Raw genomic sequence first — 17,777 nt, 5'->3', positions numbered from 1 at the left:
GGACTGTGACACCTTTATGCATCATTTACATAACAAGAGGTTTCTTTCTGCCTTGCTCTTCTTATGGTAAAATGGAGAAGTTTCATTTTTTCAGAAGAAAAATTTTTATTAATGCCACAGCAGGATGCAGTTTTCTCACTTTTTGGTATGAAATGTTTTACAAAAAATTAGCCTCTGCAGGAAAGAATAAAACTTTTAACCTTCTTTCAGGGGCCAACATGTGTTTACAGCACCTCAGGGACCAAAGAACTTTTTTAATGGCATATTGGACCCAGCTTGTTACAAAAGCAAGCCAGAATGATAGAAAACTACCAAATATATTAAAAATAATAACAAAAATTGAGAAGAAATCAGTTATTCAGTTTTCCCTCACATTCCTGTTGGTAAAACAATCAAACCCAAGCAGACAAAATGGATGACAACCTTCCGGTTCATTCATTGTGGGCAGGAATTACAATATTCCTTCAGCAAAGCACTGTGACAAATCTTCCTGTGTTGGTTTTCACCTGGAGGAGGTGATGGAGCTGCAGAAACCCACCTTCACCTGCCTCTCCTGCTCCCCCAGCACCACACAGCCCTATGACAGTGGAGTCAGTGCCAAGGGACAAAGCTGAGTATGGAAGGGGCTCGTATGCCCTCTGCAATGCAGCCCACAGCTGGCTGAGGAACGAAGCCACCCTCAGCAAGGAGCCCTGCAAGCCTCTCCTTGCAGCAGAGCAGGTACTGTCCGGGGAGAAGGCCAGGTCACCTCATTCAGGTGGGCAAGCCACTGAAAGGATGCATGCTGTTGTAGCAACTACTCTGCATGCTGATTTCTGGCCCAGAGTCCTCAACACATCTTCTGGACACTGCACAGGCAACTGCCTCCAGTTGGATCTCTTCAGTCTACAACAAAAACTATTACAACTCCTATTTTTTCATTCCTGTACTCCTGCAGCATATATGATCACAGAGAAATGCTAGTAAATTAAATGTACTTACTAAAGTTATTCCATAACAGCAACCCCAGAGTCCATTAACTCAAACAATTTTGACGGATGTCTGTAACAATGATGTAGAGTTGAAGAGTAACCACGACTATGCAGATGCCAGCAGAGGCTTCAAGCTGCTGGCCCCCTTGGCAGAAATTTGTGGTGGCAGCCCATGCTGAAAGCAAAGCTGGAGAAAGCTGGAAAGCTCCACAACAGACAGCAGCCATCCACACCGGACGGGCTGCAGCAGCTAGGCCTGGAGCACCACATACATCAATGCCAGCCATGTCTGCAAGAGCTGATGCACAGCACCTACAGACCTTTCCTCTAAGTAGTCAAAAATCTCACACCAAAGCCCCAGAAGTCTCCACCTTAACTACTGTCAACAAAACTTGATCGTTTCCTGCTTTATTTATTTTTTTGTTCACCTCAGAATGGGGAAAAAGGGTGAAGGGATGAGAAGGAATCAGAGCAGAACAAAATGTTTTTGTTAGAAAGGTGTAGTAAAACCAGGGATAATACTTCCTGGAAAAACATTTCTCACCATTAAAACTGCCTAACAAGAACAACAGCTACACGCCATAGTAAATGGGGCTCTTTGTAGAGGTGATTCTGGTGCCTCCCTGGCATTAGCTCTATCTCTTGCCAGTGCTCAGAGGAGGTGCAGCACTTCACCCCGCAGCAGCGTTTCTGATAGAACCCTACATCCTCATCTCAAGTCTTGGGATCTTGCAAAGGTGTTTTTCATCCACACTGCCTCAGATTTTGCCATTCCTTTAGAGTCTGTTGAATTCCAGATGATGGGGAAACGCACATGGTCCCAACTTCGTCTTTCTGCACACTTCTTTCATTTGGAAGTTAAGAAATAGCCAAACTCCTCAAAATTAAATGAGTCTGGATCTCTTTATGAGCACCTTTTAAGAATTCTAGCCACATTTCTGTAATCTGGTCTCCCCCTCAGATTTGACTGATAAATACCAGTGCCTTAGAGTAATTCATTTATCTACTGTACCACCCTGCCACTGTTTAGCTCTAGCAGTCTTCACTTTCCACATGTGACATCAATCTACATGATATCAACATAAACTGTTTGTATAATGAACTGTTGTACATTTTATTGTCCTGCCAGCAAAGAAAGGGATAAAACAGCACTTTGCCTGTTGCCTTCAACAAAGGTAGTATAATTGACACCATATAGTCTGCAATAGAGTGATGGAACCATATACAGGCTATTTTTTGCTTCCTAGCACAGCAGGGCTTGCAAATTTTACCACATCATTATTTGTGTAAAAAATATTTTTTAAAGAACAGCCCATTTTTGACTTTTTAATAGGCATTTAGAAAATCTGCTTCTTAAACCAAACTAAATTTTAAATACACATTATTAATTTCTATGGCAAAGATTTCTGTGGCTCCAGTTTGATAATGAGATAATTGCCTCGCAAAGGTCAGGAGAATGGCATAGTTAGCTTTCAGAGGCTGAACAAAGCACTTGCTATGGTTCACTGAGTGTAGTTTCTGTATCACTCCACATCTCTTTGATTCATCTATTACTAATATTCCATGATACACTTACATTATGGATCCAACTATTTCAACAAACCTGTAATCAAGGAATGACCCTGAATAAAATACTCCGCAGAAAACAGATGGTATGCTCATCAAACGCCTTCAAGCCTAAAATAACCTTTCCTATACGAGAAGGATAGTCAATTAAAACTGAACTTTATATTCTAAGCTAAAGCTTAGAGTAAATAAAACTCAACACAATACTATTGTGTTATTGGACCAAACTTCCTGGATATTTCATTCATTTTTCCTGCCTCCCCATCCTCAAGAGGAACCAACATTTATAATCATAATTCAAAGACTGTAATGTTTGGCGTGACTGTAAGTAGACTTGACAATTTGGACCCAATTTTGCAAAAGCTCATCGCCACAAAATTAAAACTCTTTCCAGTAGCAACGTGCTCCAGTGACAACAGTACAGGACAGCTCTCCTGCCCGCTGGGAGCCGCTCCACGCATGGTGCAGGAGCAGTTCCACACCGACTGAGATGTCTCAGCTCAACCTGCTGAGTTGGTGCTCTTATATGCTACCAAAACAAAGGCCCGGACTGGGCACAAAACCAGCAACCAACGTGCTAGGGTTACGACAAAGGGGGATGTTATTCTGCCATCACAGGCACTGCTGACGACCTCACCTTCCACTGCCATTATCAAACATTAAACACATTTAAAATAATGGTCTGAAAGACCACAAGAACTTCCTCGCAGAGACGTACGGAGCTCCAAGCAAAGGTGCAGCCCACTACCACACAAGCAGATTTTGCTAGCATGAATTGCAGCGCTCATCCATCTAGTGGTAAGGGTAATAAAACTTGATTCTCACAGCGCAGGCATTTTGCTGAAGAAATTACAATGGACCCATTTCTAGAGCTGCCCTGTATGTGTGTGCAGAATACGCATTCTGACACAAGTTCACCAGCACAAATTCTGCACTTGGGTTGACTCAACAGCACAACACAAAGCAAAACAAAACCAAAGAGTTCAATCACCTGGCGGCCACTGGAGTTGCATCTTGCAGCCCCCTACCTCCAGGCTCCCCTGGAGTGGCACAGTATTCTCTCTACCCTTTGAATTAAGAGATCACCTCTCAGAACTGCCTCTGCACGTGGAAAATCAAACTCCTAGCTGAAACCCCTGCTGAAAAAACTCATCTTTCAGGAAGGCCAGAAACGCACAGTTTATAGCTGACATTTGTTTAGGGCCCTTGGAGCAGATGCACGGTTGATGAGCGCTCTGCAGCAGCAATGGGATGCGCAGGGAGTCTTCCTGTTTTGCATTTATTAGCATATTGCACCAACAAAGACTTCAACAAAACAACACACATTGTAAAGCTTCTGTAAAGACTAGGCCACAGGCTAATGGTTAAGGTAGATAAATTTCAAATCCAGACAAGGGATCCTTTCACTCATACTGAGTAACTACTACATGCTCTCTGTCCATGTAACATTATCTTTGATTGTGATAAACTTAAGTGCAAAAGTGAGACCAGTGGTAGCTCGAAGCCTTCAGTCTCAGAGGACAGAGCACATTTGGTACTTAAAATTTCAAACAATAAATAGCATTGATTCACTTCAAAGGAATCACATTTTCCCCTTGGAAATCAGTGGACACCTAAGAAGAAGAAAAATGTCTTTGCGGTGTGAAAAAGAAAACAGCAGTGAGGTGACTTACCAAACTCATCACATATACTTTCATTTTCTATAAGGGTTGGATGATCAAATGTATCTCGACAGTAGAAGATCTGGGGGTTCTTGCTTGTTACTGCAATGCCACCCAGGGCTAAAACAAACTCGTCTGTTAGTATTGAAGAAGGCTTGTCCTGAATGCGCTTTAACATGGAACGATAGCGACAGTACTGTGGGTAGCTGAGAATTAGCAGGTTTGAATCTTCATCATCCTCACCTGGAAGAAGGAGAAAAAAAAAAAAGAGAGAGTTACTCTTATTACATCAGAAAAAATACAGAACAAGGCTGTTAATCAAGCAGCTCAGAAAACCCACAACCCGAAGTTCATTATCTTCTCAAGACATCTTCTCTTTTTTAACATGGTGGTTTTTGAAAGAAAGGTTAAAAATAGAAATATTTTAAAATATTTCTTGAAACAGCTTCTTCTCTGGCTTCCTGTCCAGTTCTGTCATGCTTTCCCACAAGGGACTTCACCTGACTAAGGAAAACTCACTCTGAACATGCTGGCCAATTGCCTGAATCAAAGTGCTCACCATCCTTTGCCAACTTGGCTGCTTTGACAGAAATATTATCTGCCATTTTCACTCAGCTCTCTATACAGCCCCACTGAACTCATGTTGACACTACCTAACACCTTTTAATAATAGTAACACGCGAGCCCCAGATAGCACAGCTACCAACGCTCTCCTGAAGTGCCTGATACTGGCAACCACCAAAGGGCTCCGGACAGGAACAGGGCTGCTCCAAATTGTGCAGAGGTGCAAAGTTGCCCAACAGGTGGAAGCAACTTTCCTCACGTTAACTGCAAATGTGGCGGGACTCAATAAAACACCTACAGAGCACAATGAGCAAGTGAATTTCCAAGCAGCTCGTACTGTCGAAAGGTACGCTCAAAATGTAAAGCAGTCCCGAGCGTGTTTCTTTCCGTTCCCCCAAGTTTTACATGACACTGGGCATAGAGGCAGCGGATGCTGAACTGTCACAATCAAGTTTCATCATATGATAACCAGCAGGAAACCAAACAGCAAAAATCCAGAGATGCAAACACGAGGAATTAGTCATTTGCAGGTATGCAGCCAGTACTTAACAGCACTTCTTTTTATGCTCATTTATCTCCTCAGGTGGGGCAGCTGAACATGCCTTTCCCTGCATGCCAATGAAGACAAAGCAAGAGAGCGCAGCTTACATTTTCTGCTTACCCTGATTACTGAATAACTCAGCTATTTCTTCTGACTGAGACAAAAGGTCTAATATTTAATCCCATTACTAATACTGAAATCATCTTTCTTAGCCTTAAAGTAAAAATCACTTCAGATATTGAAAGAAACGTCAGATCAGCTCTTTCCAGCTAAATACGAAGGCACAGCTCATCTTGATTTGCGTGAGGCTACGGAAATGTTGACACATAAACAGCCACATTTTCAGAAGTCTCTGCAAGCAGATAGATCGTCCAGAATGTCACCACTGCAGACAAACACGACACTGCAAAAACCTCAGCACAGCAGAGGAGCTGGGGAAGCCCTGCTTTTATGGGCACAGCTCCTGAACGCAGAACTTTGCTCACTGCCCTGAGGTAGGTGTGGAGGTCAAACAACTCACGTACCGAAGTAAGAGTAAATGCATCGTGGTAAACAGCATTTACATTACTTTCCTGAGAAAGTGAAATTTCTGGCTCTAACGTCTCTGTCCATCCATAAGGATGTGGCTGTGCTTTGATTTCAGCTAAGTGTCCCACGAGCCTCCAAAACAACGTGACAACTGCTCCTGGGATTAGGTCAGTCTCTTCTTTATTAGCAAACCCTAAAATCAGATCAGGAAAACCGTTCTAGGAATTAAGAAGCACATGATCCATCCTTTAACTCCTCTGAGAGTTTCATATACGCCTGCCTGACCGTTATTACTACTTTACACCTCTGCGTAGATAGCGGAGAGCTGAATCTGTTGATCTGACAGCACTTTTCTCAAGCCAGGATGTGGTCAGCTTTTTAAACAGGGTGCATATAAACCTATGTTCCGTGTGCCTTTGTAGTAAACCATTACTTTCTAGACAAATTGCTCTAAGACCCTGCACAGAATTCTACAAACTTCCCATCCCTGCAGACCAGCATCTCAACTCATACCCACAGCAGAAGTTAAAATCACGCAATTCTTCACTGGATCACTTTTAGCCCTGCTTGTGCAACTCCACTGAGTACTTCATGGTGCATTTTTTCCTCTCCTTGTTCACTCACTCTGTGTTCAATAGAAAGCTCTAAGAATGAATAAGGACTGAATAAACTGAAGATTTGTTTAGTGAAAGACAAACAGCGTTCCTGGAACAAAGACTTTTTTTCTCAGCCACACCCACACAAGAGAAGAGAAATCAGAGTAGACCAATCCCTAATAAAATGCAAGCCCAAAGAAGTGTTTTTTCTTCTAGCACAATCTAACACGTCATTTACCAGTGGGCTCAGTGTATATTGCTGAATATTTTTGGTAAACATGATCAGAAGGAGTTTACTGTTATGAAGACTGAAATGTTGATTGCATTTCATTAACGTCCAGAAAAACAATGTGATTTCTTAAAAACATTTGGCTGAGGTTTTAGAAAAGCAGGGTGCTGTATTTCTGTGTCTCATTCTCTAGCTTCAGTAGAGAAAACAAGGTAAAAGATAATACCTACGGTATACTGCTTGTAAGATTCCACTGAAATGACTCTAATCCTATGCTTATACCATAATTACTTGTTTTAATAACCCCCTCCAATGTCAATTTTTCATTTACTTATACATTTCAGAGCTGAAAACAGAGCAACTGTAATTACAGCGCACGGTTCCGCCCCTGCGTTACAAGCACTGCCTATATATGCACAGATGTAATCCAACAGTTCCCTTTGTGAGGGGTAAAGAGAGCCGGGATTTGGCACAGCCTGGCATTTATGTTGGATTACATGTTCTTCAAGTTGTCTTTGTAAGTAAGAGATGCATGAAATGCCAAACACAATGAATCTATGCAAGAACTGACTTTTCAAATCAGCACAACCATTTTTAATATGTAATGCAAGACAATTAAAAGCCCTGAAAGAAAAAGAGCCTGCTAAAAAAGCATGCATTCCTAACAAATCCATCCAGAGCCAGAACTATTTACAGAAAGAACAGAGAAATACAGAAATGTAACTCCTTTTTGTTTGCTTGTTTGGGAAACATCAGACTACAATGTTATTGCTAACCGCCATAATCTACTCCCAACATCAGCTAGCTTTTTTTTTTCTTTCTTTAAAAAGACCTTCACACCAGGATTTTATAGAGCTTGATGGAAAAACTATGCATGTTCCTTCCTGTACCTAATTACCTCAACTGCAAAATCTGCCAAGTATTTTGCCCTTTAGTTCCTTTAATCGTATTAGTGCAAATGCATTCGGATGCCAACAGAAACAAACATTTAAAGATTTCTGCTTAAAAGGCTCCAAATATGTATTGGGCTGTGTTAGGAAAGCACACGCTCTGCTCCTTCCCAGAAAGCAGAGACTTCTTTCTTCAGAAGAAATATGAATTTGTGCCTCTTGTAAGACTAAATGTCTAGTTTCAACCCAATTTAAGTAAAATAATGTCAATACGAACTGCTCTCACAATGATTTATGCTACCTTCTGTTACTTTATTACATTAGACATTCCTTTCTCGAAGCTTTATACTTTTCGCCGTGCTCCTAGCAACCACATAAAGGCTGAGCAGCAACTTTACGCGCTTGGCACGGCTCCAGGCTCGACTGTTATTGATAATTATATTGAAGTTTCAATTTAATTGCTACTCTGTTGTGACACGGAATATTTTTTGTAATTAGGCATTTCCCATTTTCTGTCCATTCATTTTTTGTGTTACTGAAAATCGTCTCGTTTTGGTTTTTTTTTTCCCCCCAAGAAAAAATCAGCAGAACAATGATGCAGATAAGAGTACGTACATCTGTTACTATCATTACCAACACAGCAGTGTGAAGAAAAAAATTTAGAGAAAAAAAAAATTTGTGAATATAATTTCTCAGAAGGTAATTTTCTTTTCAGTTTAAGTGCTCTTATTCTTCTTCCAGTTACTCAATGATTTCCTGTTCTAATTACGAGACATTATACAGAAAGTCATTTTTAAAAAGGAAATGTACTAGAGCAGGAGACTAAATAGCGTCATTCGCTTGCTATGGTTTGAAATTCCAAACTTCTGCATCTATTTTATAAACCCTCTGCTTCACCCGGTGCGATTTATTCTGCCCCAGATCTACCGTCTCTTCCAAGCAGTTAACACAATTGTATACATCAAAGAGGAAAACACACTTGCAGTTAAACTGCAGGCAAAAGGAAAAAAAAAAAAGAAAAAAAAAGATCTTTTTTTTTTTTTTTCCCTCCTGACTGTAGCTGTTACATTGGAGGCCAGCCAAGCCGAGGAGTGGAAAATATTAAAAAGTAAAAAAAAAAAAAATAGAAGAAAGCTTGTGATTAAAAAGCGAGAGAAGAGATACTCAGTTCTAAATCTAAATGAACAAGCCACAAACTATTTCATAAAAACATACTGTGACGTAAATTACACATCAGCGTTGCAGTGTTGTGGTTATTTTGAGAAATGGCTTGTACTGTAAGTCAGCTGGTAAGGCCCCACCCTTAATGATTTTGTAATTCTCCATACAGCGATCAAGCGGAGCAGTCGTGAAATTGCCAAGAAGGAAAACAGACTGAGCTGCAGAGAGTTTGTAATAAAAAGATAATGTACTTTTAACATAACAGAAGTAGAAGATTGGTTTTATTAACTAAAAAAACTACTTAAAAGGTCCCAGGCTTGCCATTTGTTTTGATAAATGTTAACACAGATCTTCATATGATAAGCAATGGAAGTATCAGGGGAACCAGATAAAATGGGACAATGCTTTGCTGTGTGGGTAGCAAATTGAGCAGGGGAGTTATTTGGAATAGAGAGTGAAAATGAAGGCAGCAGCAGCAGTGCTGTGTCCATCAGCCTTCCTCCTGCTCACAGTATGAGCCGCTCTGCCATCTTCCATTAGCTCCACTACTAAGGGGGCATCCCACAGGATGCACAGATCATAATTAGCTTACCACTGCTTGTATGCATGGAGCTGGCCATACCATCACTATGAAGCAGGTGGGGAGGGAGGGAGGGATGGCGCATCCGGGTTATGTGGAGGCACTGGCACAGCAAGGGCTAGCAGTGCTGCATGAGGACAGCCCGGGCTCCCAAGTGGTCCCCTGCCCACTCGGAGCAGGGCTCACTGCCCCCAAAACGTGACATGAGGCCAGGGTTCAGCTACCCACTGGGGCACACATGAGGGGAAACGCTTCATTCCACGTGGACACTTTTTACTCTGTTACAGAGTTCCAGTGTACAACAAATGTGCAGATCATTGTCAGATAGAACTCTTTACAACCTGCTCTTATTGATAAGGCTCAGATCCTTTCGCTCTCTGGAGTTACTACCACCTCGCCATCAGCGATGACTAGCTCAGTCCAGAGACTGGACCTTCAAATGACTGACATGAATGCCACCAATGCAGCCTGCCCTGTTCAAATGCATGCCTGACCATCCCTTCCCAGCAGATACGCTTGCCACCAAGACATAAAAACATGGAGCTCATCTCAACTTTCACTCTTCTAGCTCTTAAGACCAACCCAATTCTCCTCCTTCCCCTGTTCCACTCCTCTGGCTACAACATTTTGCAGGATGAGCATGAGAACACAAGGAAGATGATATGAAGATCACAGAAATATCGAATCATTTAAGTTGGAAAAGACTTCTAAAATTATCTTGTCTAACCATCAACCCCCATCATCACCATGCGCACTAAACCATGTTCCTAAGTGCCACATGTACCCTTTTCTTGCAAGTCCTCCACCTTCCTTTGCAGCCGGTTTCAATGCATTACCTCTCTCTGAGAATAAATTTTTCCTAATATTCGACCTGTACACAGCTAAAACCACTGGCTGCAGATTGAATGGGAGCATCTCAAGCATGGCTGTTCTACTAATATCCTGAAGGCCACAGCATAGCTTGCTATCAGGCAGAGCAAGCTTACTGCACAACCAGATGGAGAACCTAATCCCCCCAAAAATCCATGAGTAACAGAATCAGCAGAACACTCTAGGAGTACCAGAAGAGGGAAGAAACTGTCTTTATGACCTAAAACCCTTTAGATCTCTGAACAAGAACACCTTCACATATCACCCTTCAACCACAACCAGCTAAATACCCTCTATCATTGCACAGATATTGCAGCTGGCCGAGAAGCAATGCCAACCGTCACCTACTTCTTTGGGTACTCCTCTGAGCGACAGGACTGTTCCCCAATGAAATAACCTCCAAGGGAGCAATATGACAGTCTGCTTGCTTGACCACTTCACACATCTAATCCTCTGCACAGGGGCAAGGCTAAGAGCTGCAGCAGGAATCCATGTCCCCTCACACCAGGCTGCTGGAGCTTGGGTCACCACACCACCACCAAAAAGCCGCTCCTGTATGCTCTGGTGCACTGAGCCCCTCTGTCCCTGGGCATCAGGAGGACTCACCAAGTGCAGCTCCTCCAAGTCACCTGCCTTTTCATTCCTGCAGTCCCAGTTCACCCTAGCAAGGCCACTCAGCACGCCTTGGCTGGCTAATTAGTTACAACATCTAAAAATATCAATCTGAGAATCATATTTCTCTCACAGACAAATGCAAATACAGTAACGGTTTAACCCCATGACACGGGACTGAAAATCTGTGTTTTTAGGTTTAAAACACTTTGAGTAAATTACTGACACAACAGGGATACTGCTTTGTTAGCAGGACCCACTCTCCTTGCTTTGAGAGCCCCCCTCTATTTGAATGCTAATGCAATCAAGAACAAAGGAAACGTGTTGCAGGATATGGAACACAGCGATTACATTTATGTTTACCAGATAATGATGATGTTAACAAGTTGCCTGTAATTCTTATGTGGACGTCTGCCTGCCTTATTTTGCTTTTATACTCATCAAAAGGCAAAAGCTATTTTGCCAATACACAGAATACCACGCATAGCCTTCCTGCGTGTATCAGATATTGCTTCCCTTGTAAGGAGGAGTCAGAGCTAATTCTGAGAATTTTGTGTCACTTCCCCAGCTCTCTGTTTTCTGTCACCAAGCCAGAAGAGCAGCAGTCGTTCACAGAATTCCTAAGATTAGTGTAACATCTGAAAGAGAGGACTTGCAAACCTACTGGAGATTGAAACTGTTTCACCCAACAGCAATAGTCATTAAAAAAAAAAAAAGGCAGCACCATCTCATGCCTATGTAAAGCACATGATTGAAGAACATTTTACACTCAGTGATTCAGACTGGATTTGTACTAGTCCTACGTAGTAGGGACAAAACAGGGCACGTTCATCAATGACTGACAGTAGGTCCACATAATTAAATCTTCCATTGTATTTATCCCATCAAATCACTTTGAGTTAAAACCTTAAGTCTGACTTTGAAGAAGACAAAAGAAACGTAATAAAGTTTCCGGATGGACATTCAGTGTCCTTTTCCATACCCCGGTGCAATACTCAGCTCCGTGTAACCGCGGCTCCTGCTCTGCACTCCCCGGGCCCTCCTGTGCCACAGGAAGCAGGTTTATGAGGTTTATCACCTGCACGGTTTGCTACCCTAGGCTCCAAAGAAGAGTGACTGACAATCGTCATTACCAGCTTTATATAGCCCTTCCATCCACAGCCCTCAGACTGCTTTATGGAGATGAGTAAAAATTATTATCCCCATTACACAGGGAGAGAAATTGAGACAGAGAGAGCTTAAAGGATTTATTCCACAACATCAAGCAACTTAAGAGAGCAATGGGGACAGCAAACAGCCAGCAGAAGTCCTCGCTGGCAGGGATTTCTGGGTAAGCAGAGCTTTCCTAAGTTTCCTCGAAAGGGAAGCGACCATCCCTGCCTCCTGCCTCTCTAGGAGCTGGGCAAGGACTAGGTGAAGCTCTGAGGCATCTCTGTTGCTGCTCCCCTCTGCCCTGCCTGCCCACCCCAGCCACTCCTTCAGGCCAGGAGCATCCTGCCTGGCTGGGATCATCTCTGCACAGAGGTTCATGGCGCGGGGCCACAGGTCAGTGCCATGACAGCAGCTGGAGGAGAAGGGAACAGTGCCAGGGACATGGCTGAGGTGAAGCCCAGCCCTTGAGATCCTCTCTCTTCCTCCTCGCCCAAATTTCCCTCCCTACTTGTTCCTCAGGGCGCAGGAGCAGGCCAGCCTGAGGCCAGACAGACACAGATTGCTATGGAAAATGGCTCTGATGATTTGACACTGCCCTGCTAGCCTTCTAAAGCAGATGGAGAAGGGGGCAGGCGGAGATGGGTTACAGAAGGGAGCACATGCTGCCTGTCCTCTTGAACGTTCTGGATTGTGTGGACCATTCAGGTTGAATGTGCATCAGCTTTAAAACAAGTATTTATCCTGGTTGTCGTGGTTACTGATAAGCAGCTTCAATTCCGCTGATAACAAAAAGAAGAATGAATTAAAAAGGGGAGGGGGGCTCAAACATAATTTGGTAATATGATGAAGCCAAGAAGAGGAGTTAAATCACATTAAACAAGCCAACTGTACTGTAAAGGGCTCTGCCTCCCTATTTGCTTTTAAATCATCGAAGGCTCAAATATGGCAGCTGCTTCAGTTTTAACAAACAAAACAGTAAAAATCCCCTCTAATAACGAAAGGAAATAATGATATACTTTCCTTTAGCTGCATTCAAACATAATTTAATTTTCCTGAGGTGAGATTTGCACAGGGAACAATCAGATAATAAGTGTTATCATTCTCATTGACAAAACTGAACCAGCACTTTGCAATTCAAAGTGCTATTTAATGCACAGTTTTCAGCAATCTCTGAACACCATCCAACATACCACCAAACTACGCTTCAGTACTCCCATGCAAACCTGCTCCTGAAAATACTCTAGAGGGCAAGAGAGAAAGTGTAGTAAGCACAAGTACTGCACTGCTACTGTGGCTGCATCTTCACAACCCTTGAAGTTCTTGTGAGCTGGGTCACAACCAGGGACTTCTTCACCATTCTCCTCATCTTTACTACGACAGCTATGATTATGTGTCTTTGGGCTCCTTTCTTCTGAAGTGTAGCGCTGCGCAGAGAAAACATTGCAGACAGAAAAACGGGCAGCTGGAGCCACTGGCAAAAGAGGCACCCACTGTTTTACAGGGATGCCAATAACCACTGGAACAATGAAACAAAGGCAGGAACAGGTTCCCTAAGCCAGCACCCAAGAAAGGATCTTTCTCTGTGAGGAGATGATGATTTCTAAACTCGTGCTCTGTTCCTTGCTTTCTGAGCCGAGGAGGTGAAGGGGTCTGTGGCAGATCCATCCTTGCTTGGGAAAATGTTAAGGAATGTAAAACTGAAAAACATGTGAGTCCGCTGAGAGTCAAGCTAAGCTCCTGGGCTTAGTATCAGAGTAACAGGTCTCCTGTCATCTCCTCTCCCGTTCTCGTTCACCCATCATTCATATAGAAATGAGAGAAGTGTGCGATGCAGCCCAACTCCCAAGGGACTGTTACACCCTCTCTCCCGCAGGCAGAATCCACTGCCTTCATTTTCCACTGCCCCCAGAGGCACGGGTCAAAAGCCTTATCTCCACGTTCCACGCAGTGCCTTCCACCATCATCCCCCAAACTCAGAGGAGCTCTGCCCTTCTCAGAACAGCAGCAGCAGAAGCTGCCCATCCTAGGGCCGTGACACAGGGGGTGGAGGGTGGAAAGGGTCCGGTGATTTAAAGAGTTCAGCTCTGCTTCTGACATTTATGCCCTCTTTGAAACCCTTAATGAAGTAACAACCCCGTTAATTCTTGCCGGGTATTTAGAACACATAAAAACTGCATTATCTACTATTTACCATGTACTACACACAAGCGGTATCTGGCTCCATATAAAAATAACAAGCTCACTGTAACCCTCTGCTCCCTAACCATACTGCTGATTTCTTTGACACATGGAGAAGTGAGAATAATTACATTTTACTGACTGCGTCTCATTACACTGATTTAAGTAAGATTTCCAAAGCTGCAAAAATGTGCTTTCCAATTTCATTTGTTTCTAGCAATTCCCTCCGAAGATGGTTAGTAAAACCCTCAGAAATCATCATCAATATGGACAAAAATTGTACCCTTCTCATGTGGACATTTGACAGAGGGATAATAGGGTCTAGAAACACCACAGTCAGACGTTTCTTTTCTATTTAATGTTTCCTTCTGTGCCAAACATAATATAACAGACAAGTGTTAGAGAGACGTGCAGGGGGGAGCCTGAATAGCGAGCTTTAAAAGAGGTCTTTAATAGAGAAGCAGTACGCTTAGTCTTCGACAACATTCAATGGCAATTTATTTGCAGCCATTTTCTCACGTAACCTTTCACACTGGAGCAGGTGAGATAGAGCACAAGACAATTTGTCAACTGCCAGATATGAACAATAGAAACCATTTTTAATAAGCTTCAGCAGCCCCTTGTATTTGTTTTGCAACATGTTAATAACTTTTTTGGAAGCCAATCAAAGGCGAGAAGAGCAAAAGAAGTCAAGCTGGGAAACAAAAAAACACAGTTGAAGAATTTTACAGATAAACTTAAGTTATCATCTGCTGTGTAATGATGCTTAAACCCAAGAGCGGCACAGAATTTGAATTAGCATGCTGCTGTTTCTTAGAAAAAAACATGCTGCAGTTACAAAAAATGCTAGCCCCACATATTTTGTCCAAGAATACACTGTCCTTTATCTCATCCCAATGCAGCTGTACCTCTCATCAACGTAACTTTACTTCCATGCAACCAGGGCAGATCAGCACAAGGGTCGATGGTTGGACTAGATGATCTTGTTGGTCCTTTCCAACCTTATGAACCTATGAACCTATAAGGGTCAGCACTGGGAAAGGCTGGTGGGGAGCAGCCCAGCTCCTGGTCTCTGACACAGCCACATCCCCGTGCTCTCCAGCACCTCACACAGCCTCATCTCCCACCTCAGCACCTGCTGACATCGGGCCAAAAAGGTCTCCAACAACGCTCAACAGACATCGCTGGACCAAACGCTCCTGAGAACTCTCAGCCCCATTTCTGAGGAGAACACTGTCTGGTGGTGAGAAGTCAGAGCACCCAAACAGGGAGCTATCGAAATCCCAACACCACAAGCTGCAAAATCTGATGAAGTGTTAAGTAATTTCATTAATGTTATTAAAACACAGAAAATTCCCTTGGAAAATTTCACACAGGTTTTCCCATCTCCTTGCACATTACTCATAGCCTGAGAGACGTGTGAGGAGCAAACAGAGAGAAATTAAGGTTTTCTCAAGTCAATTTGGATGGAGTCCTAGTCTCACTGGAAGAAAGAGAGGGACTGTGGGCTTCAGTGGGAAGAGGGCTGGGCCCTTTGAACTAGGTTATTATGGCATCTGAAAGAGAGGTAGAAAAGTTTATGGTGAGAGAAGATGTGCAAGAGAACAAAAGGAGCTGCCGGTTGGACAAGAACCTCCACGCTCGATGATGGAAAGGCTCCCAGCTGTCAGCAGACACACACCTGCACGGTTTGCTACCCTAGCCCCAAAACACATTCTGATTTTAAGGACTTTGTGGGGCGGGGGAGTCTGTTACCTAGCAGTGGAGGGAAGGAACAGATGAAAAGAAGCATTTGCTCCTCAAGGAGGAACAGCCTCCTGAACAAGTAAAGCAGCCTGCGATATGAACCTGCCAGCCCAGCCCAGCCTGCTCTCCTCCTGGGAACTCACTGCAACCTCTCTTCCTCTCCTGCAGGACCAGGAAGCAACCTGGTGAGGGAGAGAAGCCACGCTACCTGAATTATCAGGAGAGGCCTCAGGTGGAGGCAGGGTGAGAAAGGATTTCAGGACGAGTTGTGCCTATGAGCTGAGCAGAACAAGTACGTACCCTCCCACTCCTTTCTCTCAGCAGACTCTTTCCAAGTTTTCAGCGAGAGCAGAAGTCTCCAGTGAACCTGCCCAGGAAGGACCCGCATGGGGCTGCCAACATTCCCAAAAGCACCAGTGGCTCATGCCCTGCTCCCAACGGGCTCTGGTCCGATACCCAGCAGAGAAGAAGGCTCTAAGTAGGAAACAATCCCAACATACTATCTGCTAGTCTGGAGTGTGCTCTAATAATAGATAGCACTGTCTGTTTCAGAGCTCTTAATGGACGCTAATTAGTCCTCAGGGCATTCCTATGAGGCAGGTAGATAGATAAGTATTATTTCTTCTGTTTTACATATGAAATAACCTCCCCAGAGATGTTCTGACTTGCTTAAGGCCACTGAATGAGTCACAGAGCTTCAGTCTCAGGAGGCCTGGCTCCCAGACCTGGGCTCAGACCGCTCAACAGGGCTCCTTCACCAATGTGAGGGCAAAATCTTCACTTCAAAAGTGGACTGAGGGGAAGGAAGATCAGGGATGGGTGGCGCCCTGGGAAAAAATCTCTCTGGGAAAGGAGCTTCCAGAAACAGCCTGGTATCTACCGAGTGCCAGACATCAAATCTAGGGCGAGGCGAGACAAAAAACACTCTGACATGAAACCGTAAGAGTTTTTGGTACGTACTCTATTCAAGCACTGTGGGCTGTTCGTTGTAACTCGTAACCACCGTTAATGCCAGATAAATGGTTTCAGGCTCTCAGTTTCCAGTGTGGCCATGAGTTAACACAGACAGTGCTCCTGGACGCACAGGATGCATAGAGGTAAGTCCTTGGAAAAGGGAACGCAGCGTGACAGGCACCCACTGCAGTCACTCTTCTCTTCTGCTTAAAAAACCCTTGAGTTTTGCTTCCACGGTGCTCAAGGACCAATCTCCAGCAAATATCAGCTATGCAAAACATTTCTAATTTACCAGAGGGAAAAAAATTATTTATGCGGTGCATTATCAATCTTAAATGGTGATGTTTAAGCACAAGGCTGATGAACTACATGCAGTGTAACGCAGCTGCTTTGCATTTTGATTCCTTTATTTATAGACCACGGCAAATTAATAACTCAAAAATGTTGTTCCAGGCAAAGTAATGGACACACAATAAAACTATTCATTTCCTCAAAGGTCACTCTAGGAGAAGCATACATTGTTTAGAAGCCTACCAACAACGCTATTGTTCTGAAGAAAAGTGAAAATACATAATAAGCAGTTAGCGCATGTATCTGCATTGGAGACCCTAGGCTAATTTAAAGTGCAATCTTAAGGCAATCAATCATACTCTAAAATTACTTCATTTTCCAAACTGTTTACACTTTTTAAGTTACAAATCCACTTTCTGCTATTTCAACTCACGATTTACAGCTCCAGATTTAGCCTGCCTTGGCTTGCTGCCAAGCGCTAGTCATGAGGGAGCTAATGATCTGAACAGATCAGTGTTTTATAATGGAGAAAAGCGCATGTAAATTTCCAGTATGTCTGCAAGTAATCAAGGCATGCTGACTATAAATGAGGCGGCCTGAAATTTATTTTAGGAGAAATATCTTAAAGCCGCACTTTTCATCTGGGCCAAGAAAGAAACAAAAGAAAATCTCTTTTTAAAAGGTACT

At 43.3% G+C, this 17,777-nt stretch overlaps 1 protein-coding gene across 3 annotated transcripts in view; it reads right to left on the bottom strand.

Annotated features, from left to right (window-relative positions):
- ARID5B (AT-rich interaction domain 5B) overlaps window positions 1-17,777 on the bottom strand; it is a 103,676-nt gene that overhangs the window by 59,942 nt on the left and 25,957 nt on the right. For all 3 annotated transcript variants that reach the window (XM_065746752.1, XM_065746751.1, XM_065746753.1), the window contains one exon: window positions 4,211-4,441. In XM_065746752.1, coding sequence (XP_065602824.1) covers window positions 4,211-4,441 — 231 coding nt within the window. The remainder of the gene's footprint in view (window positions 1-4,210; window positions 4,442-17,777) is intronic.

The sequence above is a fragment of the Cyrtonyx montezumae genome, unplaced genomic scaffold (assembly GCF_038088225.1).
Source record: "Cyrtonyx montezumae isolate F1298 unplaced genomic scaffold, pur_monq_1.0 scaffold_4, whole genome shotgun sequence".
Taxonomy (NCBI): Eukaryota; Metazoa; Chordata; class Aves; order Galliformes; family Odontophoridae; genus Cyrtonyx; species Cyrtonyx montezumae.
The sequence above is the reverse complement of the archived record's forward strand: the minus strand, read 5'-3'. Positions and strand labels throughout refer to the sequence as shown.